Raw genomic sequence first — 20,397 nt, 5'->3', positions numbered from 1 at the left:
TGATTGTTCATTTTGTGTGAATTTTGAGTGTTGATGTGATATTGCATTGCTAGAGGATAATATAAGTAAAGTTTTGAACCTGAATTAGAGTATATTACTTCCAGGTCGCGCTCTAGGATGGCCAGTAATAACGATTTAGCTGCTGCTATTCGCCTCTTGGCGGAAAAACTAACCCAGGAAAGAACTGAGCGTCCCGATTCTGCAGGGGACATGTTTGAAAGGCTTGCGAAAGTTAAGCCACCATACTTTAAGGGGCAGGCAGACCCCACCTTCCTTGAAAACTGGATCAGGGAATTTGAGAAACTATTTGGGGCGGTAAACTGTCCTGAGCATATGAAAGTAGGCCAAGCTGTCCTCTACCTGAAAGATGAGGCCGACCTTTGGTGGAGGGAAAATGGGACTAGACTAAGCGCTGCTGAGGGATTCAATTGGGATTCTTTTATTATTGCCTTGAGGGGGAAGTTTTATCCTCCTTTTATGAGGAAGCAGAAAGCCCAGGAATTTATCAACCTTAGGATGGGGAATATGACCATTGCTGAATACTACAGTAAGTTTATAGCTTTGTCGAGGTTTGCACCTGAGGTGGTAGCTACTGAGGAACTAAAGGCTCAGAGGTTTGAGCAAGGGTTAACCGATCAGATCCAACTGGGATTAGGCGGGGAAACCTTTACGTCCTTAGACATTGTTTATGGGAGAGCTGCTCATATCTATGGCCTTCAGACCAGGAGAGACAAGAGAAATATTGTTGTTGGGGATAAAAGGAAAGAGTTCAATGCTGGGGGCAGTCAAGGGAACTTCAAAAGGAATAGAAATGGTAATGGTAATGGTAATGGTAACGGTAATGGCAATGGTAATTTCCAGGGAAGAAACAACCAGGGGAATAACTATAACAACAGAAACCAAACTGACAGAGTGTACCACTGCAAGAGGTGCAACAACAACCACCCTGGGAAGGATTGTAAGGGGGAATTGGTAATTTGCAACTATTGTCATAAGAAGGGACATAGGGAGTTTGAGTGCTTCACAAAGCAGAAGAGAGAGCAGAATGGTATTGGGAGTAGTAACCAAGGGAAACCAGGGTTTAACCATTCGGGGAACCAAGGTTCGAAGCCTGCTGGGGCACCAAACAACCAGGGAAACCAAAACAAACCTGCCAATGGAAACAACAATAACAACAAGGCTCCCGGAAAGCTGTTCGTAATGAGTAGAAATGAAGCTGAACGTTCTGCAGACGTAGTTTCGGGTACTTTCTCTATCAACTCCTTACCTGTTAAAACATTGTTTGATTCAGGGGCAACATATTCTTTTATTTCGACCCCTATTGTTAAAAATTTGAAGTTAGTAGATTTTGAGGCAATTGATTTACCTGTTAGTATGCCTAATGGTGCAACAATAAGGTGTACGAAATTATTTAAGAACGCCTTTAAAGATAAAAGATTGCACTTTTCCATCTAATTTGATAGAATTTAGTTTGGGGGACCTAGATGTGATTCTGGGGATGGATTGGCTAAGCTTATACAAGGCCAGAATAGATTGCGAGATTCAGAAAGTGAGCCTAAAGAACCCTACTGGGAAATCAATATCATATAGACGTTTTGGGAAGTCTGGGAACTTTGGGGTGATCTCCGCATTACAAGTGAGGAAACTGGTCAATAAAGGGTGTGAACTATTTTTCTGTAGTGTCCAAGATGTGAGTAAGAAAGTTGGGGTAAAGATAGAGGATGTCCCAGTCGTAAGAGAATTTGTAGATGTATTTCCGGATGAGATTCCGGGTATGCCACCGGCTAGAACCCTTGAATTTACCATAGAGTTAAATCCCGGAACTGCACCTATATCCAAAGCACCTTATAGGATGGCACCCCCAGAGATGAGTGAGTTAAAAACACAATTGCAGGACTTGTTCGACAAGGGGTACATTAGGCCTAGTGCATCACCGTGGGGAGCCCCAGTATTGTTTGTCAAAAAGAAAGATGGGAGTATGCGGCTATGTATTGATTATAGGGAGTTGAACAACGTAACAATCAAAAACAAATATCCTTTACCTAGGATAGATGACCTGTTTGACCAGTTGAACGGGGCAAGTGTATTCTCAAAAATTGATTTGCGTTCGGGATATCACCAATTGAGGGTAGCTGAAAAAGACATTCCTAAGATTGCATTTAGGACTCGTTATGGCCATTATGAGTTTACAGTAATGCCTTTTGGGTTAACCAATGCACCCGCCATATTTATGGATCTGATGAATAGAATTTTCCATGAGTTCCTGGATAAGTTTGTGGTGGTATTCATTGATGATATTCTGATCTATTCGAGGAATGAAAAGGAACATGACGAACATTTGAGGGTTATCTTGGAGACGCTTAGGAAGAACCAGTTGTATGCAAAGTTCTCTAAGTGCGAGTTCCGTCTGGAAAAGGTAGCATTTTTGGGGCATTATGTGTCAAAGGAAGGAGTCTCTGTGGATCCTGCCAAGATTCAAGCTGTGAGTGAGTGGCCTACTCCGAAGAATGTGTCTGATATTCGGAGTTTCTTAGGTCTAGCTGGGTATTATAGGAGATTTGTGAGAGATTTCTCAAAGATAGCAAGACCCATGACCAACTTGATGAAGAAAGAATCAAAATTTGAGTGGAGCGAAAAATGTGAGGAAGCCTTCCAAATTCTCAAAGAGCGTTTAACCTCAGCACCTGTTTTAACCTTGCCTGATGGGAATGAAGGGTTTGAGGTATATAGTGATGCGTCGAAGAATGGGTTGGGGTGTGTATTACAGCAAAATGGGAAGGTGATTGCTTATGCGTCGCGTCAATTAAAACCATATGAGGCTAATTACCCTACCCACGATCTAGAGCTAGCTGCGATTGTTTTCGCTTTGAAAATTTGGAGACATTACCTCTACGGGGCAACATGTAAGATCTTCACAGACCACAAAAGCCTAAAATACATTTTCACCCAGAAAGATCTCAACATGAGACAAAGAAGATGGTTAGAGTTGATCAAGGACTATGATTTGAACATCCAGTACCATGAGGGGAAAGCAAACGTAGTTGCCGATGCATTGAGTAGGAAATCTAGCCATAGTATGAATGTCTCGATAGTGCCTGAAGAGTTGTGTCGAGACATGCAGAGACTTAGCCTGGAAATAGTAAACCATGGGGAAACCAAAGCAAAACTGAGTGCATTATCATTGGGGTTGTCTATATTCGAGGAGATTAGAGAAAGTCAAGCTGGGGATGAGTGCCTAGAGAGAATCAAAGAAAAGATGGGTCAAGGGAAAGAAGTGGATTTCAAGATTCATGAAGATGGTAGTTTGAGGTTCAAAGGGAGATGGTGCGTACCACAAAAGTGTGAAGAACTCAAGAGACGTCTTATGGATGAGGGGCATAATACTCCATATTCTGTGCACCCTGGGGGTGACAAGTTGTACAAAGACCTGAAACAAATCTATTGGTGGCCTAATATGAAACGGGAAGTTGCTGAGTTTGTGTCTAGATGCCTAACCTGTCAGAAAGTCAAAATAGACCACAAAAGACCCATGGGGAAAGTTCAACCTTTAGAAGTGCCTGGATGGAAGTGGGATTCCATTTCTATGGATTTTGTTACTGCCTTGCCTAGATCAAAGAACGGAAATGATACCATTTGGGTGATTGTGGATCGTCTAACAAAATCAGCCGTGTTTATTCCGATTAAAGAGACTTGGAAAAAGAAACAGCTTGCAAGGACATACATTAAGCATGTAGTGAGGTTGCATGGGGTCCCAACCGATATTATCTCAGACCGTGACTCAAGATTCCTCTCGAAATTTTGGCAAAAAGTCCAGTTGAACCTTGGGACAACTTTGAAAATGAGCACTGCTTTCCACCCTGCAACCGATGGTCAGACTGAGAGAACTAACCAGACTATGGAAGATATGTTGAGGGCTTTTGCAATTGACTTTAAGGGTAGTTGGGAAGACCATCTAGACTTGATCGAATTTTCATACAACAATAGCTACCACGCAAGCATTAAGATGACACCTTTTGAGGCACTATATGGGAGAAAATGTAGAAGTCCCACCTGCTGGAATGATTTCAGTGAAAATATAGTCTTGGGAACGGAATTCATTGAGGAGACTGTCAGGAATGTGAAAATAATTCAGGCTAGAATTCAAGATGCCCAGGATAGGCAAAAGAGTTATGCTGATTTGAAAAGAAGAGATGATGAATTTGCAGTAGGTGATAAAGTGTTCTTGAAAGTATCACCAACCAAGGGTGTGATGAGATTTGGGAAGAAGGGCAAGCTAAGTGCCAAGTATGTAGGCCCATATGAGATTCTGCAACGAATAGGGAAAGTAGCATACAAGTTAGCCTTGCCAATGGAGTTCGAAAAGATGCACGACGTGTTTCACATTTCCCAACTAAAGCGCTATATCCCTGACGTGCGTCATATCTTGGAGCCTGAGAGAATCCAGATCGATAGTAGCCTCACATACGAAGAAAGGCCTGTGAAAATCCTCGATAGGAAAGTGCGTAGTACACGCAATAAGGACATCAGCATAGTGAAAGTGCTTTGGTCGAACCACGAGTACGAAGAGGCAACGTGGGAAGCCGAAGCTGAAATGAAGTTCAAGTACCCAGAGTTATTTTCCGAGGTGAGTTACGAGGGCGTAACTCGTTTTCTTTAAGGGGGGTAGAATGCGATAGAAATTCGCGCTTTTTACCTATTTTCATGGTATTTTTATGCATTTTATGCTTAATTTTTAGCAACCTTTACATGTTGATGCAAGTAAATAGATTCTCCGCATAAGGAAATGTGTTCGTGAATATAATAAGTAACTCTTAGTGGCAAAAGAGTGCACAAGAGTGGCACAAAGTACTTCTACAATTAGAATAAGTTGAGAAGTTTGGAAAAACATGTGAATTTTCGTGTCAAGTTTCGGGACGAAACTTCTTTTAAGAGGGGTAGATTGTAATCCCCGGTAATTTTATACATTTTAGTTATATATTTTAACGAATATTTAATATATATTTAAACATAAATTACGGATTTTAGAAACGAATATGTAATTGAAATGTAATTATTTTATTTCATTTGGAATACTTTTAATGATTTACGAAATCAAAATGTATTTTCGAATTTTACGTTAAAACGAATTCGATTTTGGATTCGAATCCTAAATACTAAATTCCTAAGTCTAGCCCAATTGAATAAAGCCCAATAATATAAACCCATAACCCCACACTTCTACTCCATGTAAAATACAAAACACAAAACACCAAACCCTTCTCCTCTCTACTCTTCACGTGGAAAACCAAAAAAAAAGAAAAAAAAGAAGAAAAACCCTCCTGCTTCACGTACAACCTCCCAGCCGTTGCTCTCTCTCTCCTCGCCGCGGCTCTCCTCCTCACGACTGAGCCCTCGACGCCGGTGAGTTCCTTCTCCCTCTCATTCGATCTCTCCTTCTCCTTCTTCTTTGTATTTCCTTGTTTCGTTCTTGCTCATGGCTTGACTCCGTTCTGATTCGCGCAGCCACCGCAAAGCACCACCGTGTGCCGCCGTCCACCACCTAGCGCAGTCACCCACGAACCTCGACCACCGCCTTGCACGGTAGCCTTCTCTTTCCTCCTCCCTTTTTCTTTTGATTTTTCGTTCTTCGTTCATTGCTTGCTCTTCGATTTCGTGGCTGACCACCACCATATTCGCGCAGAAACCACCGCACGCAACCACCGTGCTCCTCCCTCGCCGCAAGCCGCCACCGTCTACCGGCCAGCCTCCTCTCCCCTCTCTAATTCTTGGTTATTTCTTAAACCCTAAGTAAACTAAATATTTTGATTTTATTTTGTTTATTTAATTCATGATTTGATTTAATAAATTTATGATTTTTATGAGTTAATTGGATTTTCAGATTTATGTAGTATGCTCAAATAATATATTTAATTTTCAGATTATGCAATTTGATTGAAATAATGGTTTTAATTATTAAAGTATGAATTTTAATGGTTTTAATAGTTTCGAGATCATGGTAGGATGATTATAAATTATTAAAGTTATTGTTTTTATGATTTCAAAGCTTAGGGAGTAGTGTGAAATTAGTTATGTTGCTGAAAATTTAAAGTACGATGTTTGCAAAAGTTTTCAACGAATTTCAATCACTAATTCAATAATCATGATTCTAGGAAATCAAATGTTTAAGTTTTGATAGTGGGGAAAGTTCTAAATATGTTTAGGATGCATTTAGAATGCTTTCTTATGGTTGTCAATGATTAGAGATTTATTGGGATTATTTGTTGGTTGTTTTAGGCGGAGAATTCTCTTTAGGCGACTTTTGAGAGTGCTAAAGTGGCCTATCAGTTTGTTTACACAAGGTACGTACATACTTGTGTGCTTGGAATGTGTGCTAATTGTTGAAACCATGTTGAATCTTGTTGTTGAACTTGGTTATGTTGATATTATTGTTGAACTTGGTGATGTTGATATTATGGACGAACTGGGTTATATTGAATGTGTATGTTTAATACTGTCGGACAAACTTATTGAACTTATTTTGCACTTTGAGAACTGTAACATGTTAGTATGGATGGTTGATACAAACATGTTGGTTGGGAACACTAGATTATTCTATATGATTGGGTTGGATCGATTGGTTGTGTTCCCTTTCTATCTTTTCACTACTTTATGAGGGCGGAGGACCTTGTTTAGTAAGTTGAAACTTTATGCCCATATACAGGGTTGCTCATGGTTAAAGAAAAGTTGGATAAATCGGAATGAGTCTTGATTGATGCTTTCATGATCACTTACTTAATTCCAAGATAAAAACAGTTGTGAACAAATGTGAATTGTATGTCTTAGGTAATGGTTGAGTCATAACGGAATCTCAATTTGTAAATCATGTAAAGTGAAACTGAATAGCAATAGCTTTAGACTGTGCACGTCTGAAGTGACGGACAAACAGGAGTTGGGGTTCATGGTGGTAGCCCATGGCCTTTTCTGGGACCGGATTGATCACCGCGTTCTATTTTTTATTCAAACGTTCCTCGATATCGCAGGTCACTGAGGTTTCGGAGTCGCGCCCGTACCTCGTCTTCCTTGGGGAAGACTTTTGGTTGGACAACTCGGTCCATTGTCTATTCCAACTAAAATAATATTATGGTTACTAAGTCTAGCTTAGTCTAGTCAAGTATGGTCGTCAAATTATTATGTTTTGTCTGTCCTTACTTATATTTATTAGTATCATGTTAGGGTTGTTAGTTTGGTAGTATCATGCTAGGATTGTTGTTGTTTTAGTATGTAGTACTCAGCTTTGCTGATTACGTGCTTTGTTTGTGTGTGTTGATCATGGCTATGCCTTATTGATCCTGTGATGACCCATCTTTGGTGAGCAGTCTCTAAGGATCAATAAGCGTTGCCCATCTACAGGTTTGAAGATGATGCATCATTGGGATCGGGATTAGAGAGCTTGTAGTTCTATTTGTTTAATTAAGTGATTTAATTTGTTAACTTGGATTTGAAATTTGTCGTACTATTCGTATTTCCTTATTTCAGTTAATTGGTTTGGACCTAATATGTAATAGATTATTTATGAACCTAAAAGTTAGTTTTATGTTTTCCGCTGCAAAATTCTGAATAAGCCGTAACGTTTTCACACGGGCGATAATACTTTGATAATTCCCTACAGTTATATTTAAAAAGGGATTACTTTAGAAAATGGGAATTGTTGGGGTGTTACAGAATAGTTGTTTTCCGTCCGTGATAAAGTTAATTACGGAGTATAAAGATGTTTATAAAGAGTTAGTTACAAATATTTTTTACAAATTGGTCGAATTCGTACTTGGATTTTATAAATTTTGGATAATTATTGCAGAATAATAATTAAATAACATAAAAAATAAAAAATAATTGGTTTATTAATTTATATTTATTAATATTTACAATCTACTATTATCAATATTCCAAAAAGTAGCTTGATTTTCTTTATATTTTAGGCATAGGAAGCAATTTTTTTTTTTTTTTTTTGTGGCAAATAAATTTATATTACCAAAAGGAGGGAAACAACTTAAACAAGCTTTACAAGGGAAGAGCAAAACAGAGCATCACCAACAAGTCAACAACACAACAACAAAGAACAAAACTACAACTAGCACGCTAATTCGTCAAGAACTGTTTTTGGCTATCATTAGCTCTACATGCTATTCTAAATTTTATAACCTGCAACAACTCTTTAGAATCTTTGCATATGTGATTGAACACCATTTAATTTCTCTGAATCCATAACCCATAAATGCATTATGCAAAGTACATGAGCAGAATCTTATGCCTATCACCAGTTCTTTTTGTAGCCTTCAGTATCCAAAGAAGCTCCTGATCAAACTTAGATGGTCTCCTAACAAAATGTAGACTATGCAACAACTTCTGCCATATACCAGAAGCATACTCACAATCAAAGAAGAGATGAGAGACAGAATCTGAACATTTAGAACATAAAGGGCAAAGATCATCAACCACCACCTTCCATGTCAGTAACCTGTCTTTAGTAGGTAGCCTATTCCATAAGACTAACCAAGTGATAAACATACTTTTAGGAGTAGCTGCATTATTCTACACTATCCTTCTCCATGGCACTTTCTCATGCCCCCCAGCAAGGCTTGATACATAGACTTGATTGAGAACTGACCCTTTTTGCACACTGCATCCCATCCACCAACATCATCAACAAGCTGATAAGAAGAAATAATTTTCCTCAGTGGTCAAGAAATTGTAGAGGGCCATTGAGTAGATAAAAGGTCTTTCTTTGATGTTATAGGCATGAACCCATCTACACCAAAGCTTGTCTTTCTTATGGGTGAAGGCCCACAAGAGCTTGGAAACAACAGCTTTATTCCACACACACATTTCTTTCAAGTTCCTCCCTCCTACACTCCTTGGAAGATACAAACTATGCCAAGAAACCAAAGATTTCCTTGATGGATCAGTGTGCCCTGTCCAGAGAAAGATTCTACAATATATAATTCTGAATTTCTTTGATTTTTTTTGGGAGAATGAAAATTTGGCACCAAAAGGATTGCAAGCTCAAAAGAATAGACTGAACAAGCTGTAACCTGCCAGCATAGGAAAGGTTCCTAGCTGTCCAAGTCTTGGCTCTGCTGACTACCTTATCAATCAAAGGTCTACACTGGTTATAAACCAGATTCTTTGTAGACAAAGGTACTCCCAAGTACCTAAAAGGAAATTGACCTTCAAAGATATGCACACCATCAATAATTGCCTGTCTCTCTGAATCAGTGACACCACCTATATAAATATTTCTCTTATCAAGATTAGCCTCTAAACTAGAAGCTTTAGAAAACTGGGAAAAGGCATCAAGAAGCATCGGAACTGAGTAACCGACTGAGGATCTGCCCTTGAAAACATCAACAAGTCATCAGCAAACATCAAGTGTGCTATAGCAAGCTTCTCATATTTTGGGTGGAAGTCAAAATCTGGAAGGAACTGAAGCTACTGCAAGTACCTAGTGAGATACTCCATACTTAGAGCAAATAAAAATGGAGACATTGGATCACCTTGTCTCAAGCCTTTGTTTTTTCTTTGAAGGGATAGTTTGGGGTGCCATTAATCAAAATGTTGTAGGAGACTGTGGTAATACAAGACATAATCCAACCCACAAAACACTCAGGAAATCGTAGCTCAATCATTATAGACCTAAGGAAGGGTCATTCAATAGAGCCATATGCTTTCCTTAAGTCCACTTTCAGCAGACATCTAGGGGAGATATGAGCTCTAATGTAACATTTAATCAACTCAGTAGCCAGCAATATATTATATGAGATCTGTCTGCCGGGAATAAACCCTGATTGAGACTCATTGACCACTTCACTAATCACCGATTGCATTCTATTAGTTACCGCTTTGGAAACCAGTTTATAAACCACATTGTAGCAAGTAATGGGTCTAAAATCCTTAACCAATGTAGGATTAGGGACTTTAGGGACAAGGGTGATGGAGGTTGTGTTGAACTGAGGTAGCTAGTAAAGTGTTAGTCAGGAACACCTCCTTAACATCTTTGTAAACTTCATCTTTAATGATGTGCCAAGACTTCTTGAAGAACACTGCATTTAGCCCATCCAAACCAGGAGATTTATCATCCCCTATAGACTTCAAAGCTTGGTCTATCTCACTATTAGTAACCTGTATAACCAACCATCTCCTAGCAGAAGCGCTAAGGGTTGGACCTTTTCTCAATGTGGGAAAATGTACAGAAGGTAGAGAAGAAGCAGCAGAACCTAACAGTTCTTTATAAAAAGAAATAATTTCCCTCTGAATAGCATCAGATTCAACTAGCTTGTTTCCATTAGCATCATATAGAATTGAGATCCTATTAATCCTATTCCTTTCTTTGAGAGAAGAGAAGAAATAATGATGGTTAGAATCCCCCACCTGCAACCACTGAATCCTAGACTTTTTCCTTAAAGAAATCTCATCCACCTTTAGCCACTTCCTTAGATCAACAATACACTCAACTTCTTGCTTATGTAAATCTGGTGTAGAGGAAGAAATCAAAGAATGCTGCACAATATCCAATAATTCCCTAGCTTTAGAGATTTTCTCATAAATACCAGCAAATTCCTCCCTATGAAGAGTTTTCAACTTAAACTTTACTTGTTTCAGTTTATACACCAAAGTTGAAACATACAGGAACCTATAACAGGAGTATCCCATACATATTTTACCAATGGTTCAAAGTTGTTATGATCAGCAAGAAAATCCAGAAACCTGAAAGGTTTACCCCCTTCAGGTTTATCAGGCAAGCAAGTAACCATCCGGGGGGGCATGATCAGAAATAGAAAAATCAAAATACTGCACAGGCACACCACTGAATTTGAACACCCAAGCTGCATTACCCAAACACCAATCAATTCTGCTTGCAGTTTTCCCCTCACCAGACCCTTTGTGCCAAGAAAAATAGTTTCCTATACTCTGCAAAGTGCAAAGACCTGCTGCAACAATGAAATCATTAAAATAACAGATTTCAGCAGCTGTAACAAGACCACCATTGATTCTATCCCTATCAGATAATAGAGTGTTGAAATCCCCAGACAATAACCATGGGTAAGCTCCACATTAGACTGAACCTGTAAGACAGAATGCCATAAGCTCCTTCTAGCTTCAATGGTGTGTAACCCATAAACTGCAGTGAAGTATACCTGATGTAGAGCAGTCTTCCCCTTAAAAGCAGAGGCATAAACCAATTCCTTGCTCCAGTTCTCAACACTTCTATTAATTCTCAACCAACACTAGACCTTGCTCCATTTCAGCATAACTTCTTTATTTATTTATGTTTTCTTACTAATAATGCATGTAGTATATGATATATTTTTAAATGTACCAAATTGGCATTTTCTTATTGGTAAAAGTTATTATTTTCTTAAATAAATATTTACCCCAATTATTTGATTATATTTTTCATAATTTCTTTTAAAAAATTACAATACTCTTAGCCTACTCAATTACTGACTGACTTTAGAAAATGAGTACAATAGTTTTAAAAAATGATTTGTTAAAACACGTTCACACTCAAATAAGAATTTATTTATTAATTTTTTTCATTTTACTATATTTTATGTAGAGAATATGTTAAAAATGTGGGTTCAACAAAATTATATATAAAAAAAAATCCGAAACCCGATCAGATATGTGGTCTATAAATAGGCCACTCTAACCTTATCGGATAATTTGGATATGACGGTTATGGGTATTGAAATCATTCAATTATAAAAGAAATGAGTACTTGATATTGATATGATTTTTTTTTCCTAACTTCAAATTTTTGTTGGAATCCTATGCTCCTAATATTGTACTCATTAATTACTTAATAATTGGAATAAAATTATGATTTTTTCTTATCTTCCCAATAACCCTTGGCAAAACAAAATTTAATTTATTTCTATCAAAAGTTATTTTTAATAAATTAGCATAAAACAAGTAAAGAGAAAGTAACATCCGTGCATTGGTACTAACCTAATTACCTACAAAAATACTCTTGTCTGTTCCACTTTATTTTTTACGCTTTTTATTTCTAATGTTCCATTTTAATCTTTATATTTAAAATGAGTTAACCTTATAATTGGGGCCTCAATTTTGTCAAAACTCATCATTCAAGACCTCGATCGCTTTTACTTTGTCACCAATTAGGACCTAAGGTTAAGAACCCGACCACTTAACCCATATTTAATTCACGGGAGCTAAAACTGAGGTCCTTATATATTATTATGTTTGCAAAAATCTTAAAGAAAACATATAATGTAGTTATTTTTTTGTTGAAAACGTTTAATTCTTGTTTTTTTTTAAAAAACTTCAACCTCGTTTGTTCCTCCTTCTACAATATCCACCATCTTCTCCAACCTCATTTCCTCCTCATTCTACATTCTCCATCTTCCCCAATTATCACAATTACCGTACCCTCAATTTAGAATAAACTATTTAACATACAATTCGTATTATTTACTCCACAATTAATCTCTTCCAACGAATTCAACACCGAATAAAGAAAATCAGAATGTAAATTCTCTTTCATCCCTTCTACCCCTTTTCTCATGTTAAATAAAAAAAGATTTATGATTTACCCCCAAGTCAATTGACGCCTAAATTAGAACAACAAATCACAAAAATCCTTATTATCAATGTCCTTAAGCAATTAGGTCCTGCATGCAGGATATTCTCAAAATCTATGGATTTGTTCTCTGACATCCTCATTCATCTTCCTTTTCCAGATTTTCCCCCAACTATCACAAACTTAAGCATTTCAATTCAAGATCAGAAACTAAAAACGTTTTCAAATTATTTACTCTAAAACAAAAAAGAAGACAAATCAAATTATATACGAAGTATATTTGATTGTGACCTATAATGGAGAAACTCTATAAATGGAGGAAAGGGAAATTACTGTGGTGCATGGAAAATTAGGAAATTGATCGAAGGGGAATGAAAATGGTATTAGGTGATGAATAATAAATTTCTTTTATACTTTTGTAATATAAAAATATTATTTTCGTACTTCTTAACTCTAAGTACATGTCTTTCTTTAACCACAATAGTTAACTTTGGTCGAAAAAGGGAAATGAGATCTCAAACAGTAACAAAAAAACTTTAAGGTCCTGATCGGTGATTTTTCTAAAACTTGGACCCTAATTGTGAGGTTAACTCCATTTAGAATATTTCCTTTTAATTCGTAGTATATTATAGTAATAAATGTCCTTAATATTCTGAAAAAATAACGCAATTGATTAAAATCATTGTGACATCAAATCTTTCATACTTTCCCAATGCTTTGGATAAAAGTGAAAACATTATCAATAAACGTAATTTGCATTGTTTAAATAAAGAAATTAAAAATCTTGATCTACATTAATTAATCATTACACAAAAACTTATGTGTAAGACTGCCTAACGGTTAGACCACTTTTTTTTTACTAACTAAACTAGTGTAAAACATAACTAAAAGTAATAAAATAAAATTTAATTGAATAACAAAAAAGTTAAGGTATAAAGGCAAATGGTTAAATTTATAATTACATAACTAATTGGTTTCGTTGCTTAATTAATTGAATTTCTGACTTAACTAATTGGTTTAAGTGGTTAACTAATTAATTAAAGTGCATAACTAATTGGTTTCAATGCATAAAAGTGGTCTAACCATTAGGCCGTCTTTCCTAAAAATTTATAATCTTTAAATCCCGTGCATAATACGAAACGTAAAGAATTAAAAAGAACGGAGGGAGTATAACACACCAAAGAAACACAAAATTTGAAAATAAATTCCTTAATCCACACCCCATGAAAATCAACCAATGAAAACACAGCAATTAAAATATTTTAATCATCTGGATCAGTGACGTGTCAATAAGTAACAGTAATTATATCCACGTCCGCCTCTTCGTCTCCAACCCACCCAATCCTCCCTCCAATTATAAATACACCTTCAATTTCATGTTCCCATGCACAATATCACACAACCCCAGCTAAAAATTAAATCCCTGTTTCATCCGAAACCCTAATCTCCGACTTTCTGGTACTCCTCTGATCCTCTCCCCCCCTTAATCTTCTTCTAGTGATTGCCAAGATAATCTATTTATCATTAGGTTTTAGTTTGTAAATTTCAATTGATTCGCTCTTTATTCAAACGTTAATTCTTTGATTTTGTGTTCGTCGAATTTTGCAGTTTTTGAATTCGATTGGATCGAAATGGCTCGTACTAAACAAACTGCTCGTAAATCAACCGGTGGTAAGGCACCTAGGAAAACTCTTGCTGCTAAGGTAAAATTATTCATAATCTTCGATTTCTAGGGTTTTTCAGTTTTACAATTGAATACTTTGTATTAATGTCATGATTTTTGTTATTGATTATATGATTATTGTTGTGTTTTGAAGAATTTCTCTGTTACAAAGGCTGCAAGAAAATCAGCTCCGACTACTGGTGGTGTAAAGAAGCCCCATCGTTACCGCCCTGGAACCGTCGCTCTCCGGTAATTTTCCGATTCAACCCAAAATGCCTCTTACTGTCTTTTTAAATACATGAACACCTCTTGATTTTGGTAATTTGAAATTTCTAAATTTAATAGAATTATGGTAATGCAGTGAAATCCGCAAGTACCAGAAGAGCACCGAGCTATTGATCCGCAAACTTCCCTTCCAGCGACTTGTTCGCGAAATTGCTCAAGATTTCAAGGTACAAATCAAATATATTTATTAAAAAAAAAGTTAATTTAATGGTGGAGCCTTGCTAAATAAGGGTATTTGGTTGTTTTTGTGAATAAACAGACTGATCTGAGATTCCAGAGCCACGCAGTGTTGGCACTCCAGGAGGCTGCAGAGGCTTACCTTGTAGGTCTGTTTGAGGACACCAACCTGTGCGCCATTCATGCTAAAAGGGTTACCATAATGCCTAAGGATGTTCAGTTAGCTCGTCGTATTCGTGGTGAGCGTGCTTAAGAAGATTCAACAAGTATATACGAAGCTCTTGTTTGGTTTTTTGATAGATGAAGATATATATACGGAGTACTACGTAGTAGTAAATTTTTAGTTGGGGCATTGTTGACTGTGTGTATATGCACTCATTACATTACCTAGTTGGATGCATTTTTGATTTAGAATTGGTTTCAGTTTATTTGATTCAATTTGCTTTGAGTTAATTAATCAAATTTTTAGTTTTTATATTTTGTTTTATGTATTTTCTTGTTTACTTTTTTTGTACCAATTATCCTAAATTCAAAATACATTATGCGCGAACGTTAGATATTGGAAAAGAATATACTCTTTACGACATTAAGCAAAAGAGCAATAAATTTTGGAACAATTGCCTCAAAATTTAGGCTCTGTTCTATTGGATTTATTTTTTAAAAAACTTATTTGATTTGAATTTATCTAAATTTACTTTTTTCAATAAACTTATCTGTGTATGAAAATGTTTGAGTTTTTTTTTTTTGTTGAACTTATCATAATTTAACGGAATATTTTTGAGAAAAGTAAAGAGGTGAGCGAAACTTACGTATACTCCTCTCGGTGCCTGTTAATGTGAAGCTGCTAACATGCTCTTGCGCCATTGAAATGGCAAAGCGAGGGAGAACTAGCTAGAAAGAATCCTCCACCTCAAACTCATCAAAAAAGTGCATCGACATCTGCTGCACCTGAATTGAACAATATTGCTTGAAGAACGTGTTCGACAATGCTATCTTATTGATTTGGTTAATTTTATTGTGCGAGATAACGTGTCCTAAATCCTTGAGGCAAGCTGACTCTTGAAGGTGAAGAGCTTGGTCCTAAAGAAAGCACCGATGTGAAGAGCTTAGTCCGACCCGTATGTTATGTGAAGGAGGTAAAGAAAGCCGAACTTAAACCATGCATATCTAGATGATGAGGAGATTTGTTATGTGATTGTTAATTTGTTAGTACTACACTCAATGATAGCCCGAATATTGGGTACATTGTTGATGATCTAAATGGTATCCCGGATTTTTGCATGCATAGAATACATCTATATGAGAGAAAAAAACCATGCATTCAACCCCAACGTCGTCCAAATCCCATTATGCAAGATGTTGTTAAAGATGAGGTTGTGAAATTGCTTGATGCGGGTATTTTGTATGCTATAGCAGACTTTAAGTGGGTGAGTCCAGTTCAGGTAGTTCTAAAGAAGGGGGGACAGCTGTGGTGAGGAATGAAAAAATGAGTTGATCCCAATTAGGGTAGTTACACGATGGCGTATGTGCATTGATTATAGGCGTCTGAATTTTTCTACAAAGAAAGATCATTTTCCCACCCGTTCATTGATCAAATGCTAGAGATTTTGGCCTATCACAAGTACTTTTGCTATCTGGATGGTTATTTTGGCTTTTCTAAAATTCCCAAACATCTAGATGATCAGGAAAAGACCACATTTACATGTCCCTATGGTACTTTTACATATCGTAGAATGCCCTTTGGTCTGTGTAATGCACCTGATACTTATCAACGTTGCATGATGAACAATTTTTCTGAATTTATAGAGTCAATCATGGAAGTTTTATGGATATTTAAATTGTTACTTGTTTTCAGAGTTAAAGAAAGAAAATTTTGATATTTACTACCATAAAAATACACCATTTTTGTATTTACTACCTTATGAAATTTTTATTTTAAACTACGACATTAAACTTCCAATTTTTTATTATTTACTACCACTTTACAATTTTCTCATTTTAAAATTAAGATATATATTTCGTTTCTTAATCGTTTAAAGTGATTCAAAGTTCAATATTTTCTTTTTTCTATAGGGATTTCATTGAGAACGAAATTTCAAAACAATTCGTTTGATAATTCATAAATATTTTAAAATTTTACAAATAATATTTAATTCATTTTACCTTTTACAAAATGTGAAAAGCAAGAATCCCTATGGAAACCTTACACATAAATGAGAAGAATGGGATTTGGATCACTTAAAATAATTAAGAAACGAAAGAGATATCTCAATTATAAAATGAGAAAACTGTAAAGTGGTAGTAAGTACAAAATTGGAACTTTACGGTAGTAATTTAAAATAAAATTTCATAAGGTTGTAAAAACAAAAGTGGTATATTTTTAAGGTACTAAATACCAAAAAAATCCGTAAAGAAAAACAAGCAAAGGGTAGAAGTGGATCATTATTTCATATTCTATGGTATTTCTCCCCTTATGATTGAAAGTTGGAAATTGTTGAGTATGTAGTTGTGTGGGGGATGATCGGCATTGGTTTTACTTTTATATTTTGCTCCTCAAGTTAGGCTTTGCCCATGTCCAAATTTTCCTCACCCCTTGTTTATACCTGACCAACATTACAAGCTTTACAAAAGTACTTTTTGATCATCATGCAATGTGTGTACAACAATAGGTTGAAAATAGTCGTTTATCAAGAATGAAAGAGTATATGTGCTTTTCGAGTCGATTCCAGCATAGGTTGAGTGTTTAGGAGAACCTTCAAATACACGAGTGTTGTGAGTTGGGAGGGGCTAAAACTCATTTGATGGTATGCATGTTCATAATGGAGAGGTGAGTGAACGGGCTACATTTGGTTGGCTTGGGCCGCCACATAACAAGAGGATTGATTCACTTGGTGAGACCCAATCTTGAATTTATGTGTATGCCTTATGAGCCCTATGTGAATTTTTATACAGGTTGATGTGTGACCGTGAGGACTAGAGAATTCGTTCATGATATTTGCTTGCCTTAATTTGGTTTTCGATTCATCGTTCATCTTTTCTATTGAACTTAGGGTGAGTTAATTGTCTGTGTCTCATTGATGATCTTTTCTTAGGGACAAGCAAAGGTTAAGCTTGGGGGAGTTTGATATATTCATATTTTATAGTGTTTTACCCCCCGTCTCTTAGTACTTTTCGATCTCAAATGAGCTATCGGAGCTATTTTTACTAGCAATATGTGTTGAGTGGTGTGCCTTGAGTTTTCAGGTTGTTTAAGGAGAAATTGTTTCATGGTTTTCCAGGCCACTACACGATCCCGAGCTAATTCGGGATGATCCTAGTCAACAACTCTAAGGATCCCATGATGCTTATATTCGAGCCCCATGTGTTATACTCAGTGTTTGGAAGAAGGAAAGACGTCCAAGGGCAAATACTGAAGGTCGTTCGGTGATCTACGGGAGAATAGAGACCCAACAGGCGAATTAAAGCAACAATCAGCTCTTCTACGCCCGCCCGATCGGGTGCCATTCGTCCGGTACCCAGCAGGCGGTGGGAATTCTCTTACTTTCAAGGGAGAAAATCGCCCGTTGGGCGAAGAATTAAGGTTTCTACACGCGCCCAATCGGGCGTCGTTCGCCCGGTACCCATCGGATGACTGACTAAGTTCGATGTTTGAAGCTGCATTTGACTAGTCGTTCGCCCGATCTGGTGGCCCATTGCCCGATCAAGCGACAACAACCTAGGCTGCACTTTTTCAGTGTAATGGTCCGATTTTAGCTTAAGTTTTAGGAAGACTATAATTAGTCGAGCTTGAGGACCTTATAAACCATCGAATTTTCAGCACTTTTAGTTTACTTATTAGTTTATTTTACTCTCAAACCCTTGTTTAATTACTTTGGAAAATTGAATTCAAGTTTTAATATTTCAGTTCATTCTTCGTTCTTCAATTCGGTATTGATTTATTTCCTTTTCCATTATTCAATTTTATTTATGTATTCATTAATTATGATTTTTTTGTTTAATTTTAATATGAGTGAGTAGTCTAATTTCTAGGGTTTAGGGGATCCATGAATATATGATTGGATTGGTTTGATCTTGATGTTTGATTATTAATCATAATTTCTATAGTCTGTTTTAATTGTTCGTCAATTATGTTCGACCGAACTATTTTGATTGAGTTTGATTAACCTTACATTATGCGCCGAGAGGTATAAATGTGATGTTTACGATATGTGGCTATTAGATAGGATTATTTCTAGTAAATTGCGAGAGCCTGCTAGTTGTATTTCCTAAGGAATCCATAAGATTCTAAAGATGCATGTTTCCTAGTTATGGTTGTTAATTGATTGTTATTGTCCGTTGTCCAATCCTGCTCTATATTTGTGGTGAACCATTGCCCTAGATTCTCTTAATATTGTTATTCTAGTTATTTAATTATTTCCGTAGTTACTTCCCAATTTAACCAATTTTCTTGTTACCAATAGTCTAGACCTCTATTAGTAGTACAAAGAACGATATTTCCCTGTGGATTCGATTATGACATCCCTTATTATTTGATTAATGGATTTAGGTTTATCTTTGATTAGGTGATACGACTTTACCCTATCATAATGAAAGGCAGGAATCTCACATTCATCTATTTAGGGGTTGTCCTTCTTTTTATGCAACAACAATTTTCAAACTTTGATTGGAGGACTTGGATCAGATATAACATGAGTCTGTCTAGTTCCTGGTAATTGATCTTTTGTACAGCTTTATGGCATATTTGGAAAAACAGGAATACACCCGTGTTTGAGCTAAAGATGGTTAATGCTTTTTCCCTCAAGGGTGGATCTTTTACTGCAAATCAAAATTAGTTGTGGTTATGGAACTTTGGTGCTCAACTGGTCTTCTTTTTGGCCTGTCTAGAGCTCGTACATATTTTGGTAGGAAAACAGTTCAAATAAAATTGCTAATATGTACTCCATCCATTCTTAAATGTTCTTCCCATTTTATTTTGGCACACTTAGCAATGCACATTTTGAATCGTTAATATCTCTAATTACGTGTTATTAAAAATTATAAAATTTTCATAATGTTAAAGTACTGATTGAGACGAATCAAACAAGACCCCATATGGCTATATTTTTTTTCACATAATTCAAAAGATTCTCTTCCATAATGAATAGTGTCAAGATTTTAAATGAGAATAACATTAAGGAACAGAGGGAGTATTATAATGGCCTTTGGTATCTTTTGGAACTTTGTTAGTTTTTGGCGGGCTAAGTTCCCTGCCTCTACTGTGAATTCTGTTCTTAAAAGTGGTTGTCTAGTTTCACTTTTGCGTAGTTATATAATACTACATCCGTTTCAAAATAATCTTTACACTTTCCGTTTTAGTCCGTTTCATAATGTTCTTTACACTTTACTTTATTCTATTTTTGGATATTTAAAATTTCATTACCTTATCTTTATTACCCCATAATATTTACATTTTTCCATTCACTTTCCCTTACTTTATTCATTTTTTCTTACACCCATCCACCTTTTACACATTTCTCTTATTTTTTCCATATTTTATTATATTCAACCAAATTTTCTACTTTTATCTTAAAATTTGTACAAATAGCAATTGTAAATAACTTTATGAAACGGAGGTAGTAGATCTTAACTAATTAATATGACCTCCATAGTTAGCTTAAAAAAAAACTACGGATTTTTCATGAAATACCCCTGAATT

The 20,397-nt window shown here is 36.2% G+C and overlaps 2 protein-coding genes and 1 long non-coding RNA gene across 3 annotated transcripts; all 3 read left to right on the top strand.

The window, feature by feature from the left end:
* The first annotated feature begins 5,003 nt into the window (after positions 1-5,003).
* On the top strand, positions 5,004-7,636 carry LOC130468023 (uncharacterized). The gene is made up of 5 exons (XR_008928309.1): positions 5,004-5,400; positions 5,503-5,580; positions 5,681-5,768; positions 6,274-6,338; positions 7,356-7,636. It is a non-coding gene; the product is annotated as an uncharacterized lncRNA (long non-coding RNA).
* A 6,260-nt stretch (positions 7,637-13,896) lies between these two features.
* On the top strand, positions 13,897-15,177 carry LOC110788621 (histone H3.3-like). Its single transcript, XM_056837363.1, has 5 exons — positions 13,897-14,035; positions 14,186-14,280; positions 14,395-14,489; positions 14,602-14,692; positions 14,785-15,177. The coding sequence occupies exons 2-5, from the start codon at positions 14,209-14,211 to the stop codon at positions 14,953-14,955; spliced, it is 429 nt and encodes a 142-aa protein (XP_056693341.1). The 5' UTR covers positions 13,897-14,035; positions 14,186-14,208; the 3' UTR covers positions 14,956-15,177.
* Positions 15,178-16,051: 874 nt separating this feature from the next.
* LOC130467644 (uncharacterized) lies at positions 16,052-19,534 on the top strand. Its single transcript, XM_056836215.1, has 3 exons — positions 16,052-16,144; positions 16,244-16,415; positions 19,431-19,534. The coding sequence occupies exons 1-3, from the start codon at positions 16,052-16,054 to the stop codon at positions 19,532-19,534; spliced, it is 369 nt and encodes a 122-aa protein (XP_056692193.1).
* Positions 19,535-20,397: the final 863 nt, after the last annotated feature.

The sequence above is a fragment of the Spinacia oleracea genome, chromosome 2 (genome assembly GCF_020520425.1).
Source record: "Spinacia oleracea cultivar Varoflay chromosome 2, BTI_SOV_V1, whole genome shotgun sequence".
In the NCBI taxonomy this organism is placed as follows: domain Eukaryota; kingdom Viridiplantae; phylum Streptophyta; class Magnoliopsida; order Caryophyllales; family Amaranthaceae; genus Spinacia; species Spinacia oleracea.
This window is presented reverse-complemented; position numbering and strand designations above follow the sequence as displayed.